Genomic DNA, 27,710 nt, shown 5'->3' with positions numbered 1-27,710 from the left:
ATGAGATAGCGTAGACAGGGAGTATCTGTTTCCCAGGGTTGAAATGTCTAATATCAGAAGGCATGCACTGAAGGTGAGAGGGGGTAGGTTCAGGGGGGATATGGGGGGTAAGTTTTTTTCTCAGAGAGTCGTAGATCCCTGAAATGTGCTGCCTGGTACGGTGGTAGAGGCAAATACATTAGAGGCATTTAAGTGATGTTTGGATAGGCACAGGGATGTAAGGAAGATGGAGGGATATGGACATAGCGTAGGTACGAGGGATTAGTGTTTGGATTGCAGCTTCCTAAACTTTGCAGCTTGTTTACTATTTCTGACTAAATCTGTAAAATTCCCCTTCATCAAGTGTTTCTGAGCCTTGCCATACTTATCTTTCTTTCTCACAGGAATATGCCAAACCTGAATTCTGAACAGCTCACTTTTAGATGACTCCTACATGTCAGATGTGAATTTACCAATAAAGGCTACTCCCAATCCACTCTCCACAGTTTAAGCCTAATCCAATTATAATTAACCTTCTTCCGTTTCAACACTTTCACCCAAAGACCATAAGACACAGGAGCAGAATTAGGCCATTCCATCATGGCTGATCCCAGATCCCACTCAACCCCATATACCTGCCTTCTCACCATAACCTTTGATCTCCTGACCAATCAGGAAACTATCAATTTTCACTTTTAAATATACCCCTGGTCTTGGCCTCCACAGCTGTCTGAGGCAGAGCATTCCACAGAGCCACTACTCTCTGGCTAAAAAAAAATCCTCCTTACCTCCACTCTAAAGGGTCGCCCCTAAATTTTGTGGCTGTGACACCCCACCACAGGAAACATCTTCTCCACATCCTTTCTCCACATACTTTCAACATTCGGTAGTTTTCAATGAGATCCCCCTGCAATCTTCTAAATTCCAGTGACTATAGGCGTAGTGTGTTGCCATTGGAGAGAATACAGACCTCGTGTGTTCTCATTGGAGACAGTCCAGAACAGGTTCACGAGGATGATTGTGAGAATGAATGGGTTAACAGATGAGGAGCGCTTGGCAGCTTTGGGCTTGTACTCATTGGGGGGATCTCACTGAACCTTACCGAATGTTGAAAGGACGAGATGGGGGTTGAGTGGGATCTGGGATCAGCCATGATGGAATAGTGAAGCAGACTAAATGGGCTGAATGGCCTAATTCTGCTCCATGTCTTATGGTCTAAACCTGCTAAACGCTCCTCAAATGTTAACCCCATCATTCCCAGAATCATCCTTGTGAACCTCCTCTGGACTCTCTCCGACGACAACACATCCTTTCTGAGATATGAGGCCGTATCTGTTGACAATACTCCGTATGTGGCCTGACCAGTGTCTTATAAAGCCTCAGCATTATCTCCTTGTTTTTATATTCTATTCCCTAACTCCCTTTGCAACTCTAATGGTTGAACTTTTTCCCCATTTAGATAATACTCTGCACTATTGTTCTTTTTACCAAAATGCATTATCATACAAAATGTAACACTGTATTCCATCTGCCACTTTTTTGCCCATTCTTCCAATTTGTCCAAGTTCTTTTGCATGTGCATTGTTTCCTCAGCACTACCTAATCCCCCACCTATCTTCACATCATCTGCAAACTTTGCCACAAAGCCATCAATTCCATTATCAAAGTCATTGACAAACAATGTGAAAAGTAGAGGTCCCAATACTGACCCTGAGGAACACCACTAGTCACTGGCAGCCAACCAGAAAAGGCACCTTTTATTCCCACTCGCTGCCCCCTGACTGTCAGCCATTCCTCTAACCATGCCAGTATCTTTCCTGTAACGCTATAGGATTTCATCTTGTTAAGCAGCCTCAAGTATGGCACCTTATCAAATGCCTTCTCAAAATCTAAGTAAACGACATCCACTGCCTCTCCTTCGTCCTGCTTGTTTCTTCCTCGAAGAACTCTAACAGATTTGTCAGGCAAGATTTCCCTTTACAGAAACCATGCTAACTTTGACTTACTTTATCATTAGTCTCCAAGTACATCAAAACCTCGTCCTTAATAATGGACTCCACAATACTTTCCCAACTTCTGATGTTAGGCTAACTCACCTATAATTTCCCTTCTTTTACCTTCTTCCCTTCTTAAAGAGTGGGGCGATATTTGTAACTTTCCAGTCCTCCGGAACCAGGCCACAATCAAGTGATTCTTGAACGATAATGACTAATGCATCAGTTATCTCTTCAGCAACCCCTCTCAGGACTCTGGGATGTATCCATTCAACTATGGCTGATTTATTTTCCCTCTGAACCTCACTCTCCTGCCTTCTCCCTGTAACATTTTACACCATTACTAATCAAGAACCTACCAAACTCTGCTTTAAGTATACCAAATGACTTGGCCTCCACAGTTGTCTGTGGCAATGAGTTCCACAGGTTCAGCACCCTCTGGCTGCAGAGAATCCCCCTCATCTCTGTTGTAAAGGGGCATCCTTCAAATCTGAGTTTCTGCCCTCACGCCAATTAGTGGATACATCTTCTCCACGTCCACTCTATCTAGGCCTTACAATATTTGGTAGGTTTCAGTGAGATTTACCCTCATTCTTGTAAAGGTCAGCAAGTACAAGTCCAGAGCCATCAAACATCAAATATGTTAACTCTCTCATTCACAGGATCATTCTCATAAGCCTCCTTTGGACCCTCTCCAATACCAGCTCATAGTTTCTTAAACTTGAGACCCAGAACTATAATCACAATATTCCATATGTGGTCTGACCAGTGCCTTATAAATCCTCAGCCTTACACCCTCATTTTCAGTCTAATCTCTCGATTAGTGAGGATACAGATGACATCAAAATCTGTGGTGCTGTGAATGATGAGGAAGTTGGTGTAAAGCCACATGAGGATGTAATCAGATGGAAAGTTGAGCTGAGTATCGGCAGATGGAATTTAGTCTCAAATGCAAGGTGATGCATTTTATGGAAGTCAACAGGTACAGTAATAAATGTTAGTCTGCTAAGAAATGCTGATGAACAAAGAATTTGGATTAGAGTTGGTAGCTCACTGAAAATGGCAGTAAAGGTAGATAGGGCTGTGTAGAAGGCACATAGCATACGTACCTTCAGAAGCTGAAACACAATGTATGAATTAGGACTTCATGCTGCAATTTTACAAAACTCTGGCTAGATTATTAGAACTTTTTTGCACAGAAAATGGTTGATATCTGGAGCTTCCTGCCACGGAAGGTGGCAGAATCATTTACAAGGCATTTAGGTTGGCACTTAAATAGGCAAGGCATGACTGGATAAAGACCAAGGTGGACAAACTGGAAGAGCGTAAGTGGCAAAATGTTCAGCATGGCTGTGGTGAGTCAATGGGCCTGTTCCTGTACAGTACAAATCAATAACTCCAAGACTAGCAACTGGATAGTTCTATTGTAAGAGGAATTAATTCCAATTTAGACTCCTTGGGTTTGAATTGTAGGGTAATTTGATTTTATAGTATCATAGAACTGTTACAGAATAGTAAACCTAACATACTGTCATTTCCATTTGGTTTCATACAAGAAAAATCTACTACTGCCTCTTGGTTGTTTTAGCAATCCTCTTTGTCCTGTATCTACTGGTTATATACCCTGCTGCTAGTGAGTACAACTTCTTCCCACCTACTCCATCTATGTGCTTTATGATTTTAGGTCTCTTCACATTACAACCTCCCCTGCTCCAGGGAGAACAATTTTTAGGATAATTTCAGCAAGTCTTTTCTGCCGTCTCTCTAAGTATTTCCTAAAATCTGCTCTGTCAATTTATTGATTTAAAAATGTTAGTCCCACTTTAAAGCCAAGCTGATTTCTTTTAATTAGGCTCTTCCAATCCAGACATTCCTCAAGTTTTTGCCTGATAACCAATTAATTACTAACCAGAGAATGAGGGAAAGTAAGTCTTTTTAGACAGATTAGTGCCTTTTTTGAACATGGGTACAACCCCCCACTATAATTGGTCATTTTTGACCGCATAAGTCTTTGACATTATCATTTAAAGGACTGTAAATCATTCATCTCAAACTTGGCTACCACAGAAATTTGTCTCCATCTCACATCTGCTAACACAACAAACTGTGATTTTAAACAACATCACAATCCCGGTGCAGACTAGGGTCAAGAAAGGCTGTATCACCACCCCAACACTTTTCTTAACTGTATGATAATAGGTGATTTTAACTTTCCACATATTGACTGAGATTCCCATAGTGCAAAATGTCTAGATGGGTTAGAGTTTGTCAAATATGTTCAGGAAAGTTTCCTTAATCAGTACGCAGAAGTCCCAACTAGAGAGAGTGTGAAACCAGATCTCCTATTTGGGAATGAGACACACACAAAATACTGGAAGAACTCAGCAGGCCAGGCAGCATCTATGGAAAAAAGTAGTCGCCGTTTCAGGCCGAATTCCTTCGGCAGGACTGGAGAAAAAATCTGAGGGCAGGGGGAAGAGAGAGAAACAGCAGGTGATAGGTGAAACTTGGAGGGGGAGGGATGAAGTAAAGAGCTGGGAAGTTGATTGGTGAAAGAGACAGAAGGACATGGAAGAGAGAAAAAGGGGCGAGGAGCACCAGAGGGAGCTGATTGGTGGGCAAGGAGATAAGGTGAGGGAGAGAAAAGAGGATGGGAAATGGTGAGGGGGCAGGGTTGGGAGGCATTACCAGAAGTTTGAGAAATCGATGTTCATGCCATCAGGTTCAAGGCCATGCAAATGGAATATACGATTCCTCCAACCTAAGTGTGGCCTTATCACAATAGTGGAGGAGGCCATGGATAGACATATTGGAATGGGAAGTGGAATTAAAATGGGTGACCACTGGGAGATTCTGCTTGTTCTGGTGGATGGAGCGTAGATGTTTGGCGAAGCAGTCTCCCAATCTACATTAGGTCTCTACGTTATACAGGAGGCCACAACAGGAACACTGAACACAGTATATGACCCCAACAGACTCACAGATGAAATGTCACCTCAACTGGAAGGACTGTTTAGGGCCCTGAACGGTAGTGAGGGAGGAGCTGTAGGAGCAGGTGTAGCAGTTGTTCCGCTTGCAAGGGTAAAAAGATAAGGGCCAAGAGGGATATCAGTGGGAGGGATGAATGGACAAGGGAGTCACGTAGGGAACGATCCCTGCGGAAAGCAGTAAGTGTGTGTGGGGGGGGGGAGGGGAAGCTGTGCTTGGTGGTGGATCCCATTGGATGTGGTGAAAGTTTCAGAGAATTATGTGCTAGACGTGGAGGATGGTGGCATGATAGGTGAGGACGAGGAACCCTATGTGTTCTCCTATTAGGGAATGAGACAAGGCAAGTGATAGAAGTTTGTGTAGGGGGACTCTTTACAGCTAGTGATCACAATCTCATTAGTTTCATGGTGATTATGGGAAAAGTATGTCTGGTCCTCAGGTTGAGATTCTAAATTGGAGAAAGACCAATTCTGATGGCATTAGAAAGGATCTGGCGAAAGTGGATTGGTACCGGCTGCTTCAGGCAAAGGTGCACTTGGTAAGTGGGAGACCTTCGAAAGTGAATAAAAAGCAAGATTAACAAGTTTAGGGATCCTTGGTTTTTGCAAAATATTGAGGCTCTGCTTAAGAAGAAGGAGGTATAAGCAGGTAGGAACAAATGAGGTACTTATGGAGTATAAGAAATGGATGAGAACACTTAAAGAAATCAGGAGGGCTAAAAGGCAGCATGAGGTTGCTCCAGCAGACAAGGAGGAGGAGAATTGGAAGGGATTCTACAGATATGTTAAGAGCAAAAGGATTATAAAATTGGCCCTCTGAAAGATCAGAATGGTAATCTGTGCATGGAGCCAAAAGAGATGGGGGAGATGTTAGGTGCATTTTTTTTTTTGCATCTATATTTACTCAGGAGATGGACACAGAGTCTATAGAAATGAGGCAAAGCAGCATCGACTTCACGTACTCTGTACAAATTACAGAGGAGAAGGTGTTTGCTGTCTTGAGGCTAATTAGGGTGGACAAGGTGTTCCCTCAGATCCTGTGCAGAAATCGTCGATGCCCTAGCAGAGCTATTTAAAACATCCTTAGCAACAGGTGAGGTACAGGAGGATTGCAGGACAGCTAACGTTGTTCCACTGTTTAAGAAAGGCTCTAAAAATAAACCAGGAAATTATAGGCCAGTGAGCCTGGCATCAGTAGTGGAAAAGTTACTGGAAGGTATTCTAAGAGACTACATAAATGAGTATTTGGAAAGACATAGATTCATTAGGGATAGTCAGCATGGCTTTTTGTGTGGTAGTCGCATCTCACCAATGTTATAGAGCAGGCATTCCCAACCTGGGTCCACGGATCCCTTGCTTAATGGTATTCATCCATGGCATAACAAAGGTTGGGAAACCTTATTATAGAGTTTTTCGAGGAAGTTACCAGGAAAATTGATGAAGACAAGGCAGTGGATGTTGTCAGCAAGGCATCTGACACGGTCCTGCATGGAAGGTTGGTCAAGAAGGTTCAGTCGCTCAGCATTCAAGATGAGGTAGTATATTGGATTAGACATTGGCTTTGTGGAAGATGCCAGAGAGTGGTGGTAGAGGGTTGCCTCTCTGACTGGAGGCCCGTGTTTAGTGGAACGCCACAGGGATCGGTGCTGCGTCTGTTGTTTGCCATTTATATCAATGATCTGGATGACAATGTGGTTAACTGGATCAGCAAATTTGCGGATGAAATCAAGATTTGGGGGTGTAGTAGACAATCAAAGCTTGTAGCAAGATCTGGGCCAGCTAGAAAAATGGCAGATGGAATTTAACGCAGACAAGTGTGAGGTGTTGCAATTTGGGAGGACAAACCAGGGTAGGTGGTCTTACACAGTGAACGGTAGGGCACTGAGGAGTGTGATAGAACAAAGGGATCTGGGAATATAGGCCCATAATTCATTGAAAATGGCATCATGGGCAGATAAGGTCGTAAAGAAAGCTCTTGGGACATTGGCCTTCATAGACCAAATTACTGAGTACTGAGATGGGATGTTATGTTCAAGTTTTATAAGGCATTGGTGAGGCCTAATTTGGAGTACTGTGTGCGGTTTTCTTTGGGTTAGTTGTAAACAAAGGTTGAAAGAGTGTGGAGAAAATTTACAAGGATGCTGCTAGGACTGAAGGATCTGAATTACGAGGAAAGATGGAATAGGCTAGAACTTTATTTCCTGGAATGTAGAAAATTAAGGGGAGATTTGATAGAGGGTATAGATTGGGTACATGCAAGCAGGCTTTTTCACTGAGGTTGTGTGAGACTATAACTACAGGAAACGGATTAAGAATGAAAGGTGACACGTTTAAGGGGAACATGAGGGGGAACTTTTTTAGCCGGGGGTGGTGAGAGTGTGTGAAACAAGCTGCTAGTGCAAGTGGTGAACACGATTTCAATTTTAATGTTTAAGAGAAGTTTGGATCAGTACATAGATCGAAGGGGTTTAGAGGACTATGGTCTGGGTGCAGGTCGATGGGACTAGGCAGTTTGAATGGTTCAGGGTGAACTAGATGGGCGGAAGGGCCTATTTCTGTGTTGTAGTTTTCTATGACTCTATGCAGCTCACCAAGCTTTCCACCATAGCGAAGATTCTAAGGGACAAATAGAAACCATACAACCGACATAGCCTCCGCTCTAGAACCAAGAATATTAACCATCTTTAACCAACAACCTATCATCATGGATCAAGCTTGTGCACGTGTACACCGGAAGATCAAGCTTCAGGCCGTGATCGAGTTTGTAGATGATATGAAAATGGCTGGTGTTATAGATAGTGAGGCTACAGCATGACATTGATTCATTAGATATTTGGGCAAAGCAAAGACAGATGAAGTTTACTCCTGATAAGTGCACGCCAATGTATTTTGGGATGTCACAGAAGCGCAGGACATAAATAGTAAACTAAAGGAATGATGTGATTGTCCTGGAGAAGGCACCGGGATTGGAGCATTTCAGTTACAGGGAGGAACTGGATAACATCAAATTCCTGAAACAGGTTCCCTGCTCTCTCATGACAAGTGATCACTAGGAGAATAGATGAAGCCATTCAAGAATATTCTCAAAATCTCCTTGAAAAAAATATAACCTTCTCACCCCCTTCAAATCGGAGAAGGAAAACTTGGTATTTGCATAAACTTGAATCTCTTCATTAGGAATGCAGCAAAACTCAGCAGAAAGGGTGTAAGAAGTGCATCACTTCACAAACTACCCACCCATCTCTCGCACTCCTCCTCTCCTCGGCAGAGTCAGGCCCATAAGATTAGCCCTATGAGCTACCTCAGAACCCACTGAACTAGCGTGGAGAGAAGCCATCCTTAATCCTGAGGAACTGCTGAGAAAAGAAGCAGAAGGATAAAAATAATAAATAAGCAATAATATTTCCAATCTACTAGTTACTTCCAGGATAAAGATCAGCCAGGATAGTGTGTCATGTGACTTTTTAAATATTTACCCAAGAGGGCAAAGTAGTCTTAGTTTCATGTCATCCAAAGACCACCGCATTGTCATTTACCAATACAGTGCTGGTTGCTTGAATTCATGGCTTTGATTTATTATGAGCTCTCTATTAATCTCTCATTCTGATCTCTATCTGATTTACGATTCACTCTATTCCTCTTACTTACAGCTCCCTTCGACCCATTCTGTTTCAGAAGGAACCATTGCCAGTTGCGTCAACCTCTCTTGACCTTCATCCCATCCTTTGCTCTCTCAACTCCTGCCTCTCCTCTTCTTCAACTGAATATTAGTTTTAATCAGAACTATTTCCCTGTTCTGATTAAGATCATAAACCTGAAACATTAGCTGTTTCTACCTCCACAGATAAATGCCGCATTTACTTTAGCATTTCCTGGTTTTGTTCTAATCAAACATCTGGCTGCCAAATGGGAGATGATGGCAGCTGATATTTAAAATACTGATTCAGCAGGATGTTGAAGGTGTGGCTACAAGTTCAAGAACTGGCTTTACCTAATTTACTTGGCAGCTGCTGTTTGAACGCTGTGTTTTCTGAGCTGGCCTGATGTGACCGTGCTGTAGTTGAATGACTCTTCTCGGCTTTTGCAGTGTTGTTCTCCTGATTCAAAAGCCGCCCAGCCTTTCTGGATTCCTTCTTCTGCCGTCCAGACTTGGCTGGACGAGCCAACATTCTCACCACACGACGAAAAGAGGTCAACACTTGAATAGCACCTTGCTTGATCTTTTCTTCTTGACCTTCCACACTACCAAACTCATCAGTAGAAGAAATTTTGTACAAAGGCAGCACATGAAGCTGTTCATCCTCTGGAATTTGGCCAATAACTCGATTGTCCTCTTTGGTAAGTGTGCAAACCTAAGTATACCAATGAAAGAGAATTTATTCAATATGTATTTTGCAATAAATTAGCTGAACTTAAATCATGCAAGCCACATATACAAAAAGAATCTGAGGCTTGCAGTGGAAAAGTCTGACAGCCTAATCAACTCTACCCTGACAATTTATGTTGCAGCTTCTATGAGGTTACATGACAAGGAACTTTGGTTTTATATATTTTTTGCACAAGTAGATTCAAATGAGTTCATACAATTTAAACAACCACAAAATTTAACAACATGGCAGAGCTCTGATCAATGATAACAAAGCAACAACTTAGATCACTCTACTCTGGGGGAAGCTGTAGCACTTGTTACCTTCCTCATTACAGCACTGGCAAGAAGTAGAAAATATCAACTAGAAATTATTTACATCCTCCTTTAACACTCTCTCTCCTGAACAAATCATCCTCATCAATAATAACTAGTATTTATAGATAATCTGACACATTAGATTTCTGAGGAATCATTAAAGAGAAGGGTAGGAATGAGCATCACAGAGGAGGAAAGATCTTTGAAGAGTTTTACGGAGGAAATTTCAGCACTTAGGACAGATGTATCAATGCTGGAACAACTGAACTGAAGGATGATCCTGCGGTGAGAATAGGCTGCAGACATTCCTTGACTGGGAACCAGTGGTAGTTAGCAAGAACAGTAATAACTGGTGAAGAGAACATTATGTAAACTAGTGCTCCAGTACGATAGGGAGGCCAGCCAAGAATATGTTGTACAGTCAGTTTAAAATGCCAAGTTTAATTAAATGCACATTTAGGATTTCAGTACAGTGAAACTGAGCAGTGTGATAAAGGTACAGGCTGGCTATCCTAACATAGTTGAGGCACAGTTCATTACTAGGGTACATTATTCCCAGTTTGTGTGTGGACTGGCTCAGTTTCACACAGATGCCAAGCAATAAGTCAAAATCTCTGCCTTAGGAATGTGGACCAGCGACAATGTTTCTGAGATAGCCCAATACTTAGTCGGTCAAAATTTCTACCAATACAGTATAATAGGGTACTTGAATTAAGGCAGGTCTTTAAAGACCTAGGCATGTGGAGAGTGGAATGGAGAATTGTATATGGCCTGGAGCAATGTAGGTATCTGCATCTTGAATGTATTTCACTTGGTACAGAAGGTTGCACAAGTGCAGATGTTTGGATTGCAGCCTGTGTTCAGACAGATCCCAGTGTCCAAATAGGTGCAGGTGTCTGGACTGCTGCCGATGTTTATCTTTATCCATTTATCTGACGGTGCATGTATTTATGTTGTTGTAAGTTTTAAGAGTAGGCAAATTGATGGTTGGTGCAGTTGATTAGTTTGCTGGTGACTGTGTTGCATGTTGCTGATGATATTTGTATTAGTCCCATTCCCATTCTGATATGACACATTTTAATTCCACATCCCATTCCCATCCGGACATGTCTATCCACGGCCTCCTCTACTGTCAAGATGAAGCCACACTCAGGTTGGAGGAACAACACCTTATATTCCGCCTGGGTAGCCTCCAACCTGATGGCATGAACACTGACTTCTCAAACTTCTGCTAATGCCCCACCTCTCCCTCGTACCCCATCCGTTATTTATTTATTTATATACACACTTTCTTTCTCTCTCTCTCCTTTTTCTCCCTCTGTCCCTCTCACTATACCCCTTGCCCATCCTCTGGGCTTCTCCCCTCCCCCTTTCCTTTCTCCCCGGGCCTCCTGTCCCATGATCCTCTCATATCTCTTTTGCCAATCAACTATCCAGCTCTTGGCTCCATCCCTCCCCCTCCTGTCTTCTCCTATTATTTCGGATCTCCCCCTCCCCCTCCCACTTTCAAATCTCTTACTATCTTTTCTTTCAGTTAGTCCTGACGAAGGGTCTCGGCCCGAAACATCGACTGTACCTCTTCCTAGAGATGCTGCCTGGTCTGCTGCGTTCACCAATAACTTTTATGTGTGTTGTTTGTATTAGTGTGGGAGTTTGATAAATGCAGAATACCTGGAGTGGTGCCAGTTATTGTCTTAGTGTGGGTATTTGTCCTTATTGAAAGTTTTGGGCTGCTGTAGGTGCTTTTGTTGGTGCAGGGGACACGGATGATTAGCTTGTTGTTGGTGACTGCTGGGGCAGGAGATTATGTCCATTCTACTACCTGATTGGTATAGCTGTTTTGATTATTACAGATGTGTCGATTGATGCAGGAGTTGAGACTGGTGTAGGTGTCTGAAATGGCAGAGTCCGTGCTACCATCAAACACCAATTTACACTAACCCCACACTAACACATTCCCATCAACTTCCCAAGTACATCCACACACCCAGGTAAAGTTACAGAGGCTGATTAGGCTGTTTTGGAATTTGGGAGGGAAGTGGAGCACTAGAAGAAACATCCGCAAAGGAAGAATGTCACAGTAGCCTAATGGTCAGAGTGAAATATTACAACTCGGGGTGTTCCAGAGTTTGGAATTCAATTCCAGTGCCGTTCTGCAAGGAGTCTTCCTAGGTCCTCCCTGTGGAAGGCGTGATTTTTCTCCTGGTTCTTTGGTTTCTGTCCACAGTCCAAAGATGCACTGAGTAGTTAGCTGGTCACTGTAAGTTGTTCTGTGATTAGGTTAGGGTTAATCGGGTTGTCGGGGAATGCCAGGGCGGCGGGACTCAAAGGGTCAGAAAGGCCTGCTTCCCACCGTGTCAGTGTTGGTGCCAGAGCCAGTGTTGGGGAAGATGTGGGTGAAAGTGCTGGTTTTGCTGAAGATGTTTATGTCAGTAAAGATGCTTAACATGCTACAAGGTAATTGCAGGTGATTCACTGATGGGAAAATGACCAAATTGGATCTGGCTGATTCATCTCTTTGTTCAATAATGACGCAGCTGATTAGTTTCATAAATGTTCGCATTACGTGATGGTAAACTGAATGTGCCAGGTTTGATTACAAGCCAATGAGTTGCATGTGAACATTGTAGGAAGTCTACTACAGTCAGGAGCAGGATTAGTACATACCACAGTGCTACCATTCTGCATGTTATGCAAATCTCTGTGAGCATGGGCACAAAAATCAACACAAGCAGTCACTCCTGAGAATGGATGTCCCTCTGCCTGGCCCAGACGACAATCTGGTGCTCTCTGTTCGAATTCCACCTGCAAATTTTTAAAAATCAAGCATTAGTCTTCAGCAATTAAACGCTATCACACAGAGTGAAACTTCCCCACCATAGTTCCCTTTGTAATTCTCCATGGTTATATTGGTTGGTAGCAGTATCAGCAATATGTTGCACAAGGGGTGATGTGGAACGGCAAAAGTGACTTTCATTATGGCCTGGAAGTGACTACGTTCTTATTTCAGAAAGACAGACAAGTTTGTTTTCATTGATCCGGCTACAGATTTCTATAAATGCACAAATCTGATCTCACTAGAACATGTGCCAATTAGAACACATTGCCCTTCATTAAACTGGGAACGAGTTGCTTAAAAAATCCAGAATCCTGAAGCTCCTGCTCAGTCATGTGCCTCTACTTTTTGGCTCAGCTGATACGTATGTACATAAGGTCCTTCTGGCGCTGTAAGTAGGACATTACACTGTGGGAGGGAGCTGGCCATTTGATATAGCTCCTTCTCCAACAGATGAAAGCAGTAATCACCAGGAACTATGAAAACACAATTAGATTGGAACATCAACATAATTCCTGGTAGTAGAAGGTATTGAATAAGGCAACGATCCCCAACCTCCGGGCCGCGAAGCATGCAGGGGTGCAGCGGTATCCGGAGCGCACCCAGCACATCTTTAAGAAAAAAGCTGAAATAAACAAGCTAATTAATTAGGTGCCGCCCAGCACATAAATGTTGGCCCAGATCAGAGGCAATTGCCGATTTCACTTGCTCTACGCGATGTTCACTCCTCTTTGTAGGGCGCTGGAGCCTTCAGCTGTTTCATTGTTTGGTCAATTTAAACGCCAGCCCAGACAGGCTGAAAAGACAGAGCTGTCAGGATCGAGGTGACATGTTGAATCTACACAACTTCTAATAAAGTATAGGTGCTGCCGTGCTTTCTTTGTAATGACAGTTACGTGCTGGTCCCAGGACAGATCCTCTGACACTTTTCAGAGACAGAAACGTCGATCCTTAATGCCGAAGAATTTAAAGTTATTGACCCCCTCCACCTCAGTTCCTCTAATGAAGACTGGCTTTTGGGCGGCACCTAATTAATTAGCTTGTTTATTTCGTCTATTTTCTTAAAGATGTGCTGGGTGCGCTGTGGCTACCGCTGCACCCCGCATGCTTCGCGGCCCGGTATTGGTCGGCGGCCCGGAGGTTGGGAACCACTGGAATAAGGTACCAAATTAAACCAATTAGTCTGTGGTCTGAGACTGGATAGACCTAATATGGTGGGCATTTTGAGCAATTAAGTTTTCTCTCTGCTATAAATGTAGACTGAGCCAATCCAGACAACCTGATTTTTTTTTAAAAACGCAAACACGAGAAATTCTGCAGATGCTGGAAATTCAAGCAACACACATCAAAGTTGCTGTTGAACGCAGCAGGCCAGGCAGTATCTCTAGGAAGAGGTACAGTCGACGTTTCAGGCCGAGACCCTTCGTCAGAACTAACTGAAGGAAGAGTTAGTAAGAGATTTGAAAGTGGGGGGGGGAGGGGGAGATACAAAATGATAGGAGAAGACAGGAGGGGGAGGGATGGAGCCAAGAGCTGGACAGGTGATTGGCAAAAGGGATATGAGAGGATCATGGGACAGGAAGCCCAGGGTGAAGGAAAAGGGGGAGGAGGGGAAAAACCCAGAGGATGGGCAAGGGGTATAGTCCGAGGGACAGAAGGAGAAAAAGGAGAGTGAGAGTAAGAATGTGTGTATATAAATAAATAACAGATGGGGTACGAGGGGGAGGTGGGGCATTAGCGGAAGTTAGAGAAGTCAATGTTCATGCCATCAGGTTGGAGGCTACCCAGACGGAATATAAGGTGTTGTTCCTCCAACCTGAGTGTGGCTTCATCTTTACAGTAGAGGAGGCCGTGGATAGACATGTCAGAATGGGAATGGGATGTGGAATTAAGATGTGTGGCCACTGGGAGCTGCGTCTGGTGCTCCCGATGTGGCCTTCTATATATTGGCGAGACCTGATGCAGACTGGGAGATCATTTTGCTGAACACCTATGCTCTGTCCGCCAGAGAAAGCAGGATCTCCCAGTGGCTACACAGTTTAATTCCACATCCCATTCCCATTCTGACATGTCTATCCACGGCCTCCTCTACTGTAAAGATTAAGCTACACTCAGGTTGGAGGAACAACACCTTATATTCCGTCTGGGTAGCCTCCAACCTGATGGCATGAACATTGACTTCTCTAACTTCCGCTAATGCCCCACCTCCCCCTCGTACCCCATCCGTTATTTATTTATATACACACATTCTTTCTCTCTCTCTGTCCCTCTGACTATACCCCTTGCCCATCCCCTGGGTTTTCTACCCTCCCCCTTTTCCTTCTCCCTGGGCCTCCATGATCCTCTCATATCCCTTTTGCCAATCACCTGTCCAGCTCTTGTCTCCATCCCTCCCCCTCCTGTCTTCTCCTATCATTTTGGATCTCCCCCTCTCCTTCCCACTTTCAACTCTCTAACTAGCTCTTCCTTCAGTTAGTCCTGACGAAGGGTCTCGGCCTGAAACGTCAACTGTACCCCTTCCAATAGATGCTGCCTGACCTGCTGCATTCACCAGCAACTTTGATGTGTGTAACCAGATTTTTTTCTTTTCTAAGCTACATTTCTACCATTTTTGTTTGAAAAAGTTAATAAACTTACAGGTGTAAGTAGGAAAATGACATAGAAATCAAGTTATTATTTTGTTGCGATTTCCAGAAACAAAAGCTGACCATGGGTAAGCAGAGCAAATTTCAGACGATTATGGTGGTCAGATCCAGAAACTCTTAAAACCGCCTGACGAGAGAAGACAGTACAGCATTATTCCTTGTGAGCTTATTGAACTGCTCCCTGGAGATCTGTCTTTGCCCCCACCTGTCTCATTTTTCTCATTCACATGCTGTGCTTTGGCAACATCTGAAATCAAAGTATTACTTTTCCCTCCTGCACCAATGACCCCACCTCTACCTCACCCATCTTCCAACCGCTGCTCTCTTTGATTTGTCACATTGCTTAACTGCAATGTTCTTGGAAATCCTGGATGGTAGATGTTGTATTTGGTCCCCACCATAAACCATTCACAAAAAATTGATTCCACCCTTCACCCACCTCTCGTTGAGACTCAACCAAACTGTTCATAACCCTATCATATCAGAGCCTGATATCTATGCTTCAACAAAGCTACCGATTTCACCCTCTGTGTTGATTTCAGAGTCTGTTCCTGCCTCAGCTCATCAGCTGCTGAAACATTCATCCACTTGTTCTCTACCTCTATTCCAATGCAGCCCTGGCTTGCTCTCTATTTCTACCTATACGCTTGAAGTCACTGAAAACACCACTTAATTCCAAGATGCTCCGATCACTCACCATCCCTGGATTTGCTGACCTATGCTGTCTCCTGGGTAAGGATTGTTTCATTTTTAAAATTCCCCTTGTTTTCAAAACCCTTCACAGCCTCGCCCCTTCATGCATTCTTTTTAATCTCCTCTGACCCTGTAACCTTGTAAGTATATTGGCATTCCACACTGTTCAACTCAGGAGAAACTTTTCCAACCTTTCCCGCTTCAACCAAGATTTTGATACTTTGACTCTACTGTCTCCTCTGGCAGCAAGTTGCAGAAATCAACCACTCTCTGTATATGCAACTTAACCTTCAAACCTCCTTTAAAATATTTTCCTCTCACCTTGACCTAGCCCATGTTACCTTTAATATGTCAATCATGGGGAAAAGATTCTATCTCCCTTATCTTTATTCCTGTTATAAGAGCTGCCTTGGATCATCTCTCAGCCTCTCATTCCAGGTTAAACAAACCCAACCTACCTAGTCTCTCCGTAACTACTCAATTCCAGCCAATATCCAAATTAATCTCCTCTGCCCTCTCATCAGAGCAACTATAGTAGTGTGGCAACCAGAACTCCACACAATACTCCAAGTGTGGTCTAAGAAGATTTTTGTAAAGTTGCAACACAATATAACCACTTTAATATCGTAAGACCCAGTCTATGCAGTTAAGCACACCATATGATTTCTTCATTGCCTTAATCTGCTTATGTGCCCACGCTCATGGAACAATGGACTTGAACCCAAGGTCACCCTGTTCACCAACATTCATTACCATTCATTGCATGCCCTAGCTTTCACCTTCAACATTCTTAAAACAAAGTGAGAGACATCCATGAAGAATGAATCTAAGGAAATTATGCCAATACATTGCCCAATTTTAGCAGATTGTTGTTCATGTGAACTAAGCCTCAAGTGCCATCCAGTCTCATGTATCAAGTTCTTATACCAGCCTTTCCCATAGCTGAGAACTTACCCTGTTTACTGACCCTATAAACTTCTTGGTCAGCTGACCATAATGCCTTCCAGGTTACTGATTCCAAATTGGCGTATATAGAACCACAACACTTGACACATACAAAAAGCTGTGGCGTTTACACCAATGTCTCTAAAGTCTGATAATTTCCTAAGTTATTAGAAAATCAGTTAAGTCTGGAAAATTTGTAAGTACGATCTGTCTAAGTGACTTTTCATGATTCTAAATTCAATATATCTTTTGATTGTAGCACTGGGCATTCCAGCTACCAAAACGAACTTCAAAGAAGGTTTACCAATCAATCCACTCCATTATGTCATTACTTAACTGGCTTTAATGGAACCATATTTTATTGGCTCATCTAAGAAACATAGAAAACCTGCAGCACAATACAGGCCCTTTGGCTCACAATGCTGTGCCAAACATTTACTTACTTTAGAAATTATCTAGGGTTATCCATAGCCCTCTATTTTTCTAAGCTCCATGTACTTATCCAGGAGCTCTTAAAAGACCCTATCGTATCTGCCTCCACCACCGTCGCCGGCAGCCCATTCCACACACTCACCACTTTCTAAGTAAAAAACTTGCCCCTAACATCTCCTCTGTACCTACTTCCAAGCACCTTAAAACTGTACCCGCTCGTGTTAGCCATTTTAGCCCTGGGAAGAAGCCTCTGATTATCCATACGATCAATGCCTCACATCATCTTACACACCTCTATCAGGTCACCTCTCATCCTCTGTCATTCCAAGGAGAAAAGGCCGAGTTCACTCAACCTATTCTCATAGGGCATGCTCCCCGATCCAGAAAACATCCTTGTAAATCTCCTCTGCACCCTTTCTATAATTTCCACATCCTTCCTGTAGTGAGGCAACCAGAACTGAGCACAGTACTCCAAGTGGGGTCTGACCAGGGTCCTATAAAGCTGTAACATTATTTCTCGGCTCTTAAACTCAATCCCACGGTTGATGAAGGCCCATACACCATAACCTTCTTAATCACACAGTCAACCTGCGCAGCAGCTTTGAGTGTCCTATGGACTCGGACCCCAAGATCCCTCTGATCCTCCACACTGCCAAGAGTCATCATTAATAATATATTCTGCCATCATATTTGATCTACCAAAATGAATCACCTCACATTTATCTGGGTTGAACTCCATCTGCCACCTCTCAGTCCAGTTTTGCATCCTATCAATGTCCGGCTGTAACCTCTGACAGCCCTCCACACTATCCACAACACCCCCAACCTTTGTGTCATCAGCAAATTTACTAACCCAACCCTCCACTTCGTTATCCAGGTCATTTACAAAAATTATGAAGAGAAGGGGTCCCAGAACAGCTCCCTGAGGCACACCACAGGCCACCAACCTCCATGCAGAATATGACCCGTCTACAACCACTCTTTGCCTTCTGTGGGCAAGCCAGTTCTGGATCCTGTATTCTGGTCTTGTTTCAATAATATCATTGACTGCATGACACCATATTGAATCTTTTTAATATTACAATTAAAATCATTCTCATTCTATGCTCTTGGCAGAAACCCAAAAAGAGATGCAGCAGAGGCCAGTTGATCCTGTTCACAGTTTAAGTGGGAGTGCAAAGGAACTGCAGAAAAGATGGAGGCAATTGCTGCAGATCCAGGTCCTTGCTTAGACAGGAGTTTCTTCTGGCTATGACCAACTTGTCAAAGTACTTCATCACAGTAGATGTCAGTGCCACTGGTGATAGTCATTGAGGCTGTTTATCCTGTTCTTCATGGGCACTAGTATGACTGACGCCTTTTTGAAGCAGGTTTGAAGATGTCCTTGTACACTCCTGCTAGTCGGTTGGCACAGGTTTTCAGAGCCCTACCAGGAACACCATCGGGGCCTGACATCTTGTAAGGGTTCACCCTCCTGAAAAATATTTTGATATCTACCTCTGAGATAGAGATCGTAGGGTTACCAGATCCTGCACTCATAGCTTTATTCTCCCTTTCAAAGTGTGCATAAAAGGTATTGCACTCATCTAGGAGTGAAGCATCTCAGCCATTCATGACGTTAGATTTTGCCTTGGAGAAAGACGTAGTCTACAAACCTTGCCAGAGCTGCATTGCATCCGATTCCATCTCTTACCTCAATCAGAATTGTTTTTTTACTTTTACATGTTGTACTTGGACTTCTTGTGTAGTTCTGGATTACTAGTCCTGAATGTCACAGACCTAACTCTCAGAAGACTGCAAATCTCCTGTTTGAGCCTTGGATTTTGGTTTGGGTTTGCCCAGTTTGTTCTTGAAGGCACACACTCATCCACACAGGCCTTAATGATGTTGTTGACAACTGTGGCATACTCATTCGGATTCGAAGACAGATCCCTGAATATTCTCCAGTCCACCGATTCAAAGCAGTCCCGTAAGTGTTCCTACACATCCCTTGACCATCATTTGTGTCCTTACCACTGGTGCTGTGGTCCTCAGTCTCTACCTGCATGTAGGAGTAAGTGTACAGAAAGGTGACTGGGCTTGCCAACATGTATGTATAGGTAAGTGTTCTTCATGGCACTGTAACAGTGGTCAAGTGTGTTGGCCCCTCTGGTTCCACAGGTGATCAGAGACTTCTTCAAGCTGGTCTTGTTGAAATCGCCCACAATGATCAGAAAGCTATTGGGGTGCACTACTTTGTGACTGCTGATCATGGTTCCCAGCTCCTCCAGTGGCAGCTTGACAATGGCCAGGGGTAAAATGTACACAATCATGGCAGAAAACTGGGCAGATGAAATGGACAGCAAGTGAACGCTAGATATTCCATGTCTTGTGAGCAGGACCGAGATGTCTGTGCACCACAATGAGTTAACATTGAAGCATACTCCACTCTCCTGTCGATGTGGTGGATAGTGAACACCTCAGACTGCAGTGCTGCATCCGAAATAGTAGGTGAGCCATATCTCCATGAAGTTCATGGCAGTTCCTGATGACCCTCTGGTACTACAATTTTGCTCTTTGGTCTTCAGTTTTATTGTCCAGAGACTGTACATTTTCCAGCAAGATAGTAGGAAGTGGGGATCCTAGGGCCCTGCATTTCAATCTTACTTGCAGCCCAGCACATTTTATGTGTTGCTTTTCTCTTAAAGAGAATTTGCACTCGCTCCATGTCTGCACACCGGGGTCTGACGAGGAGAAGTATGATGGCTCCTCTGCACCTTTACCTTCCTTCTCCATGTGCTGTATCTGCATTTATCTCTGAAGTCCATCTACAGAGTTCAAGGCTTTGCAGTATTCAGAATACAATCATAAGTTGAAGGCACAGCAATGGTGCCAACATTTTCTTCTGATTCTCAGCTTCATCTTGGTCATTAAGCTCCTTCTTTAACCTCATGAAAATGCAGCAAAGGTGTTAAAATGGCAGCAGATGAAAGCAACACCACCAATTTAATCACACTGTCTTCCTGTTGGTTGCAATATTTACCTGCTGTGTTCAACAGGCAGGCAGCAAGGTCACTCGAAGAGATTAAGGACATTTCTTAAATATGCAGACTGGATCCGACCTAAAATTTTACCCAAAAATCTATCTGATGATGAGCCAGTGAAGATAATGCATCTGAGTTGAATGTTGTTTCGAAGCAACCACGATGCTGGAGGAACTCAATGCGCAAGGCAGATTCCGCGTAGGGAAGTGGACAGCCGGCATTTTGAGTGAAGACCCTTCATCTAGACTGAAAGGTAGGAGGAGGTAGCCAGTATAAAGAGATGAGGGGAAGTAACAGAACAAGAGACAGCCTCGTGAATGTGCAGAGAATGGAGTGATATGGACCTTGTGTGGGCAAAAGGGACTAGTTTAGTTTGGCCGTAAATTAGTTGAGCACAACACTGTGGGCCAAAGGACCTGTTCCTGTGCTGTCCTATATTCTAAGATCTGACAAGTGATAGGTAGATCCAGGTGAGAAGAGTTATAGGCAGACAGATGCTGAGAAATAATAGTTGGAGGTAACAAACGGCTGCAGATGGAATCTGATTGGAAATGAAGGCAGAGCATGGAACCAAATAAAGGAGGTGGGGTGGGCAGATGGGAATAGTTTGGGGCCGGGACCCGGTGACAGGAATGTTTAGGTGATGGGCACATGGAGTGGATGGAGGAGGGGAAAGGAAAAAGATGGAGGACTGGGCTGGGTGTAGGAGGAACTGAGTAGATCAGGCAGAGGGAACGAAGAGACAAAGGAAGGGAATTAAGGGACAGAGGGAGGGCAGTTTTCCTGAAATTGGAGGAATTTACCTTAGGCACAGCAGACAATAGAGCCCACCCTCCTCACCACCTGCTGCAGCTCACAGTAGGGCTCTGGGCTTTCTCTGAGGAAGATTTCCTGTTATCTCCCCTGACCAAATTACTTTCCTGATTTCCTTATCCACCGAGCTGACTTCTGGAAAAGATTTAACTGGATCGCCAATGGTACCATTTTGTCTCACTATGACTATCTAGTGCTTCTGGTCTGGTTTGCGCAGGTGAAAGTTGGGTCAGCTGTAAAAATATCCAGGGTCTCAAGTAATGGATAGGCCAACAGTTTCCCAGACTGAGCTCAGCCCCAATTCAATTGAAATTGGGCTGTTACCTCTTCTATGTTGGTGACTGAGGGCAATGCATCCATGCCAAGCATCAACCTTCAAATCAGTTTTCCTCTGGAAAGATGATGCCATCTTCAGTGAGTGCACCCCAAATAATTTGAAATTTGGAGACACAGCATCTGTAATACTCATGGAACCCAGGTTAAAGATGATCTCGGACTGATGCCTAATGGCAAAGTGTGTACAGATTACTGTACTTCAAGTTTTGGAGAGGCTGCAAAATTGGTGCATTTTTTAAAAACTGTGCCAGTGATATCTGCCAACCTTGCCATGGTGTTAGTGTCACACATGGCTGTTCTTGAATGAACCTTTCCTCATATCTGCAATGCTGCCTACAGGTGACTGGAAGGTGAAGACTTCTATGTGGGGTCACCATTACTGCCAAAGCACTTCCAAATGAGGTGAAGGAGGAAATAATAATAATTTATTGATCCCAAGTGGGAAATCATTTTGTTACAGCAGCAACATTTAAAAACACACTTAGCAATAATACTAAATATAATAATAGTAATAATTAAGTACAGAATAATAATACACAATAATTTATCAATGTACAATACTGTGCAATAATAGTGTATGATATAATAAAACAAAGATTATTGTACTATGTGTGTTCTCCTGTCGCCCAGAGATGAACTGTTGTATACAGTGGCATCAAAAGTTTGGGCACCCCAAGAGATCTGAGCTCTCAGATAACTTTTACCAAGGTCTCAGACCTTAATTAGCTTGTTAGGGCTATGGCTTGTTCACAGTCATCGTTAGGAAAGGCCAGGCGATGCAAATTTCAAAGTTTCATAAATATCCTGACTCCTCAAACCTTGTCCCAACAATCAGCAGCCATGGGCTCCTCTAAGCAGCTGACTAGCACTCTGAAAATTAAAATAAATTATGCCCACAAAGCACGAGAAGACTATAAGAATATAGCAAAGCATTTTCAGGTAGCCGTTTCCTCAGTTCGTCATGTAATTAAGAAATGGCAGTCAACAGGAACGGTGGAGACCAATAAAACTTCCCGAGAGAACTGCTTGTAGGATTGTGGAAAAGCAAATCAAAAACCCTGTTTGACTGCAAAAGACCTTCAGGAAGATTTAGCAGACTCTGGAGTGGTGGTGCACTGTTCTACAGTGCAGCGACACCTGCACAAATATGACATTCATGGAAGAGTCATCAGAAGAAAACCTTCCCTGCGTCCTCACCACAAAAGTCAGCGTCAGAAGTTTGCAAAGGAACATCTAAACAAACCTGATGCATTCTGGAAACAAGTCCTGTGGACTGATGAATTTAACTATATAACCATATAACAATTACAGCATGGAAAGAGGCCATCTCGGCCCTTCTAGTCTATGCCGAACTCTTACTCTCACCTAGTCCCACCGACCTGCACTCAGCCCATAACCCTCCATTCCTTTCCTGTCCATATATCTATCCAATTTAACTTTAAACGACAACATCGAACCCGCCTCAACCACTTCTGCTGGAAGCTCGTTCCACACAGCTACCACGCTCTGAGTAAAGAGGTTCCCCCTCATGTTACCCCTAAACTTTTTCCCTTTAACTCTCAACTCATGTCCTCTTGTTTGAATCTCCCCCATTCTCAATGGAAAAAGCCTATCCACGTCAACTCTATCAATCCCCCTCATAATTTTAAACACCTCTATCAAGTCCCCCCCTCAACCTTCTACACTCCAAAGAATAAAGATCTAACTTGTTCAACCTTTCTCTGTAACTTAGGAGATGAAACCCAGGCAACATTTTAGTAAACCTCCTCTGTACTCTCTCAATTTTATTGACATCTTTCCTATAATTCGGTGACCAGAACTGTACACAACTCCAAATTTGGCATTACCAATGCCTTATACAATTTCAACATTACATCCCAACTCCTATACTCAATGCTCTGATTAATAAAGGCCAGCATACCAAAAGCTTTCTTCACCACCCTATTCACATGAGATTCCACCTTCAGGGAACTATGCACCATTATTCCTAGATCCCTCTGTTCTACTGCATTCTTCAATGCCCTACCATTTACCAAGTATGTCCTATTTTGATTAGTCCTACCGAATGTAGCACCTCACATTTTTCAGCATTAAACTCCATCTGTCATCTTTCAGCCCACCCTTCTAACTGGCCTAAATCTCTCTGCAAGCTTTGAAAACCTACTTCATTATCCACAACACCACCTATCTTAGTATCATCTGCATACTTACTAATCCAATTTACCACCCCATCATTCAGATCATTAATATATATGACAAACAACACTGGACCCAGTACAGATTCCTGAAGCACACCACTACACATCGTCCTCCAATCTGACACACAGTTATCCACCGCTACTCTGGCGTCTCCCATCCAGCCACTGCTGAATCCATTTTACTACTTCGATATTAATGCCTAACGACTGAACCTTCCTAACTAACCTTCCGTGTGGAACCTTGTCAAAGGCCTTGTCCATATAGACAACATCCACCGCTTTACTCTCGTCAACTTTCTTAGTAACCTCATCAAATAATTCAGTAAGATTTGTCAAACGTGACCTTCCACGCACAAATCCATGCTGACTGTTCCTAATCAGACCCTGTCTACCCAGATAATTATATATACCATCTCTAAGAATACTTTCCATCAATTTACCCACCACTGACATCAAACTCACAGGCCGATAATTGCTAGGTTTACTCTTAGAACCCTTTTTAAACAATGGAACCACATGAGTAATACGCCAAACGTCCGGCACCATCCACGTTTCTAATGACATTTGAAATATTTCTGTCAGTGCCCCTGCTATTTCCACACTAACTTCCCTCAAGGTTCCAGGGAATATCTTGTCTGGACCCAGAGACTTATCCACTTATATTCCTTAAAAGCGCCAGTACTTCCTCTTCTTTAATTGTCATACTTTCCATAACTACCTTTCTTGTTTCCTTTACCTTACACAATTCAATATCCTTCTCCTTAGTGAATACCGAAAAGAAATTGTTCAAAATCTCCCCCATCTCTTTTGGCTCCGCACATAGCCGTCCACTCTGATTCACTAAGGGACCAATTTTATCCCTCACTATCCTTTTGCTATTAATATAACTGTAGAAACCCTTTGGATTTATTTTCCCCTTACTTGCCAAAGCAGCCTCGTATTTTCTTTTAGCTTTTCTATTTTCTTTCTTAAGATTCTTTTTACATTCTTTATATTCCTCAAGCACCTCATTAACTCCAAGTTGCATATATTTATTGAAGATCCCTCTCTTTTTCCAAACCAAGTTTCCAATATCCCTTGAAAACCATGTCTCTCTCAAACTTTTAACCTTTCCTTTTGTCTATATGGAACATAAGGATCCTGCACCCTCAAAATTTCACCTTTAAATTACCTCCATTTCTCTATTACATCCTTCCCATAAAACAAATTGTCCCAATCCACTCCTTCTAATTCTTTCGCATCTCCTCAAAGTTAGCCTTTCTCCAATCAAAAATCTCAATCCTAGGTCCAGTCCTATCCTCCTCCATAATTATATTGAAGCTAATGGTATTGTGATCACAGGACCCGGAGTGCTCCCCAACACATACCTCCGTCATCAGCCCTATCTCATTCCCTAAGAGGAGACCCAACAATGCCCCTTCTCTAGTTGGTATTGCTCCAAAAAACTATCTTCCACACATTTGGCAAACTCCAAACCATCCAGCCCTTTTACAGAATGGGCTTCCCAGTCTATGTGTGGAAAATTAAAATCTCCCACAATTTGAAATAGAACTTTTTGGCCGCGATGAGCAAAGGTATGTTTGGAGAAAAAAGGGTGCAGAATTTCATGAAAAGAACACCTCTCCAACTATTAAGCACGTGGGTGGATCAATCATGCTTTCGGCTTGTGTTGCAGCCAGTGGCACGGGGAACATTTCACTGGTAGAATGAAGAATGAATTCAATTAAATACCAGCAAATTCTGGTAGCAAACATCACACCGTCGGTAAAACAGCCGAAGATGAAAAGAGCAAACACGAGGAATTCTGCAGATGCTGGAAATTCAAGCAACACACGTCAAAGTTGCTGGTGAACACAGCAGGCCAGGCAGCATCTCTAGGAAGAAGTACAGTCGATGTTTCGGGCCGAGACCCTTTGTCAGGACTGAAGAGGGAAGGGGCAGAGGCCCTATAAAGAGGGTGGGCAGAGGGTGGGAAGGAGAAGGCTGGTAGGTTCCAGGTGAAAAACCAGTAAGGGGAAAGATAAAGGGGTGGGGGAGGGGAAACAGGGAGGTGATAGGCAGGAAAGGTGAAGAAGGAATAGGGGAAAGCACAATGGGTAGTAGAAGGAGGCGGAACCATGAAGGAGGTGATAGGCAGCTGGGGGAGGGGGCAGAGTGAAATAGGGATAGGGGAAGGGAGGGGGGAGGGAATTACTGGAAATTGGAGAATTCTATGTTCATACCAAGGGGCTGGAGACTACCTAGGCAGTATATGAGGTGTTACTCCTCCAACCTGAGTTTAGCCTCATCATGGCAGTAGAGGAGGCCATGTATGGACATATCTGAATGGGAATGGGAAGCAGAGTTGAAGTGGGTGGCAACCGGGAGATCCTGTCTGTTGTGGCGGACGGAGCGGAGGTGCTCCACGAAGCGGTCCCCCAACCTGCGTCGGGTTTCACCGATGCAGAGGAGGCCGCACCAGGAGCACTGGATACAATAGATGACCCCAACAGACTCACAAGTGAAGTGTTGCCTCACCTGGAAGGACTGTTTGGGGCCCTGAATGGTGGCAAGAGAGGAGGTATAGGGACAGGTGTAGCGCTTAAGCTTACAGGGATAAGTGCCGGGTGGGAGATCCGTTGGGAGGGACGTGTGGATCAGGGAGTCGTGGAGGGACCGACCCCTGCGGAAAGTGGAGAGGTGTGGAGATGGAAGGATGTGCTTAGTGGTGGGGTCCTGTTGAAGGTGGCGGAAGTTGCGGAGGATAATGTGCTGGATCCGGAGGCTGGTGGGGTGGTAGGTTCAACTCTGTCCCTGTTGCAGTGGCGGGAGGATGAGGTGAGGGCCAAAGTGCGGGAAATAGAGGAGATGTGGATGAGGGCATCATTGATGTTGGCAGAAGGGAAACCACAATCCCAAAAGAAAGTCGGCATTTGAGATGTCCTGGAGCGGAAAGCCTCATCCTGGGAGCAGATGCGGCGGAGACGGAGGAACTGGGAATAGGGAATGGCATTTTTGCATGTGGTGGGGTGGGAAGAGGTATAGTCGAAGTAGTTATGAGAGTCAGTGGGCTTGTAGAAGATGTCAGTGGACAGTCTGTCTCCAGAGATGGAGACCGAGAAAGGGGAGAGAAGTGTCCGAGATAGACCAAGTGAATTTGAGGGCTGGGTGGAAGTTTGAAGTAAAGTCGATGAAATTGATGAGCTCAGCATGGGTGCAGGAAGCAGCACCAATGTAGTCGTCAATGTACCGAAGGAAAAGTTGGGGAGCAGTACCATTATAGGTTTGGAGCACAGATTGTCCACATAACCAACGAAGAGGCAGGCATAGCTGGGGCCCATGCGAGTGCCCATAGCTACACCCTTGGTCTGAAGAAAGTGGGAAGAGCCAAAAGTGAAGTTATTAAGTGTGAGTACCAGTTCCGCCAACCGGAAGAGGGTAGTGGTGGTGCGGAACTGGTGAGGTCTATTATCCAGAAAGTAGCGGAGGGCTTTGAGGCCTTCCTGATGGGGAATGGAGGTGTATAAGGATTGGACATCCATAGTGAAAATGAAGCGGTCGGGCCTGGGGAACTGGAAGTTATTGAAGAGGTGGACGGCATGGGATGTATCCCAGATGTAGGTGGGGAGGGACTGAACTATGGGTGACAAAATGGAATCCAGGTAGGCAGATACAAGTTCGGTGGGACAGGAGCAGGCAGAAACTATGGGTCTACCAGGACAGTCAGGCTTGTGGATCTTGGGGAAGAGGTAAAACTGAGCGGTACAGGGTGTGGGAATTATGAGTTTAGCAGCTGAGGGTGGAAGGTCTCCAGAGTTGATAAGGGCGGTGATGGTACGGGAGAAAATGGTTTGATGTTTTTTGGTAGGGTCCTGTTCCAGGGGTAAGTAAGAGGAGGTGTCAGAGAGCTGCCGTTTGGCCTCAGTGAGGTAGAGGTCCGTCCGCCAGACTACAGAGGTTCCTCCAGCGTGTTGTGAGTGTTGCTTTGACCCCAGCATCTGCAGAGTATTTAGTGTATGGGGTGTTACTAGGTACTGACCGAACTTTTGCTTTGGGCCCTTTTCCTTTTTTGTTATTTTGAAACTGTAAAACATGGAAATAAAAAAGTAATCTTGCTTAAAATATTAAAGAAATGTGTCATCTTTAGCTTTATGCCTTTTGGAAAT

At 43.9% G+C, this 27,710-nt stretch overlaps 1 protein-coding gene across 2 annotated transcripts in view; it reads right to left on the bottom strand.

The window, feature by feature from the left end:
• Positions 1-27,710, bottom strand: part of LOC140211751 (methylcytosine dioxygenase TET2-like) — a 180,254-nt gene that overhangs the window by 12,049 nt on the left and 140,495 nt on the right. For both annotated transcript variants that reach the window (XM_072281885.1, XM_072281886.1), the window contains 2 exons: positions 12,312-12,449; positions 8,952-9,312 (listed from right to left, as the gene is read on the bottom strand). In XM_072281885.1, coding sequence (XP_072137986.1) covers positions 8,952-9,312; positions 12,312-12,449 — 499 coding nt within the window. The remainder of the gene's footprint in view (positions 1-8,951; positions 9,313-12,311; positions 12,450-27,710) is intronic.

This window comes from Mobula birostris, chromosome 17, assembly GCF_030028105.1.
Source record: "Mobula birostris isolate sMobBir1 chromosome 17, sMobBir1.hap1, whole genome shotgun sequence".
NCBI lineage: Eukaryota > Metazoa > Chordata > Chondrichthyes > Myliobatiformes > Myliobatidae > Mobula > Mobula birostris.
The sequence above is the reverse complement of the archived record's forward strand: the minus strand, read 5'-3'. Positions and strand labels throughout refer to the sequence as shown.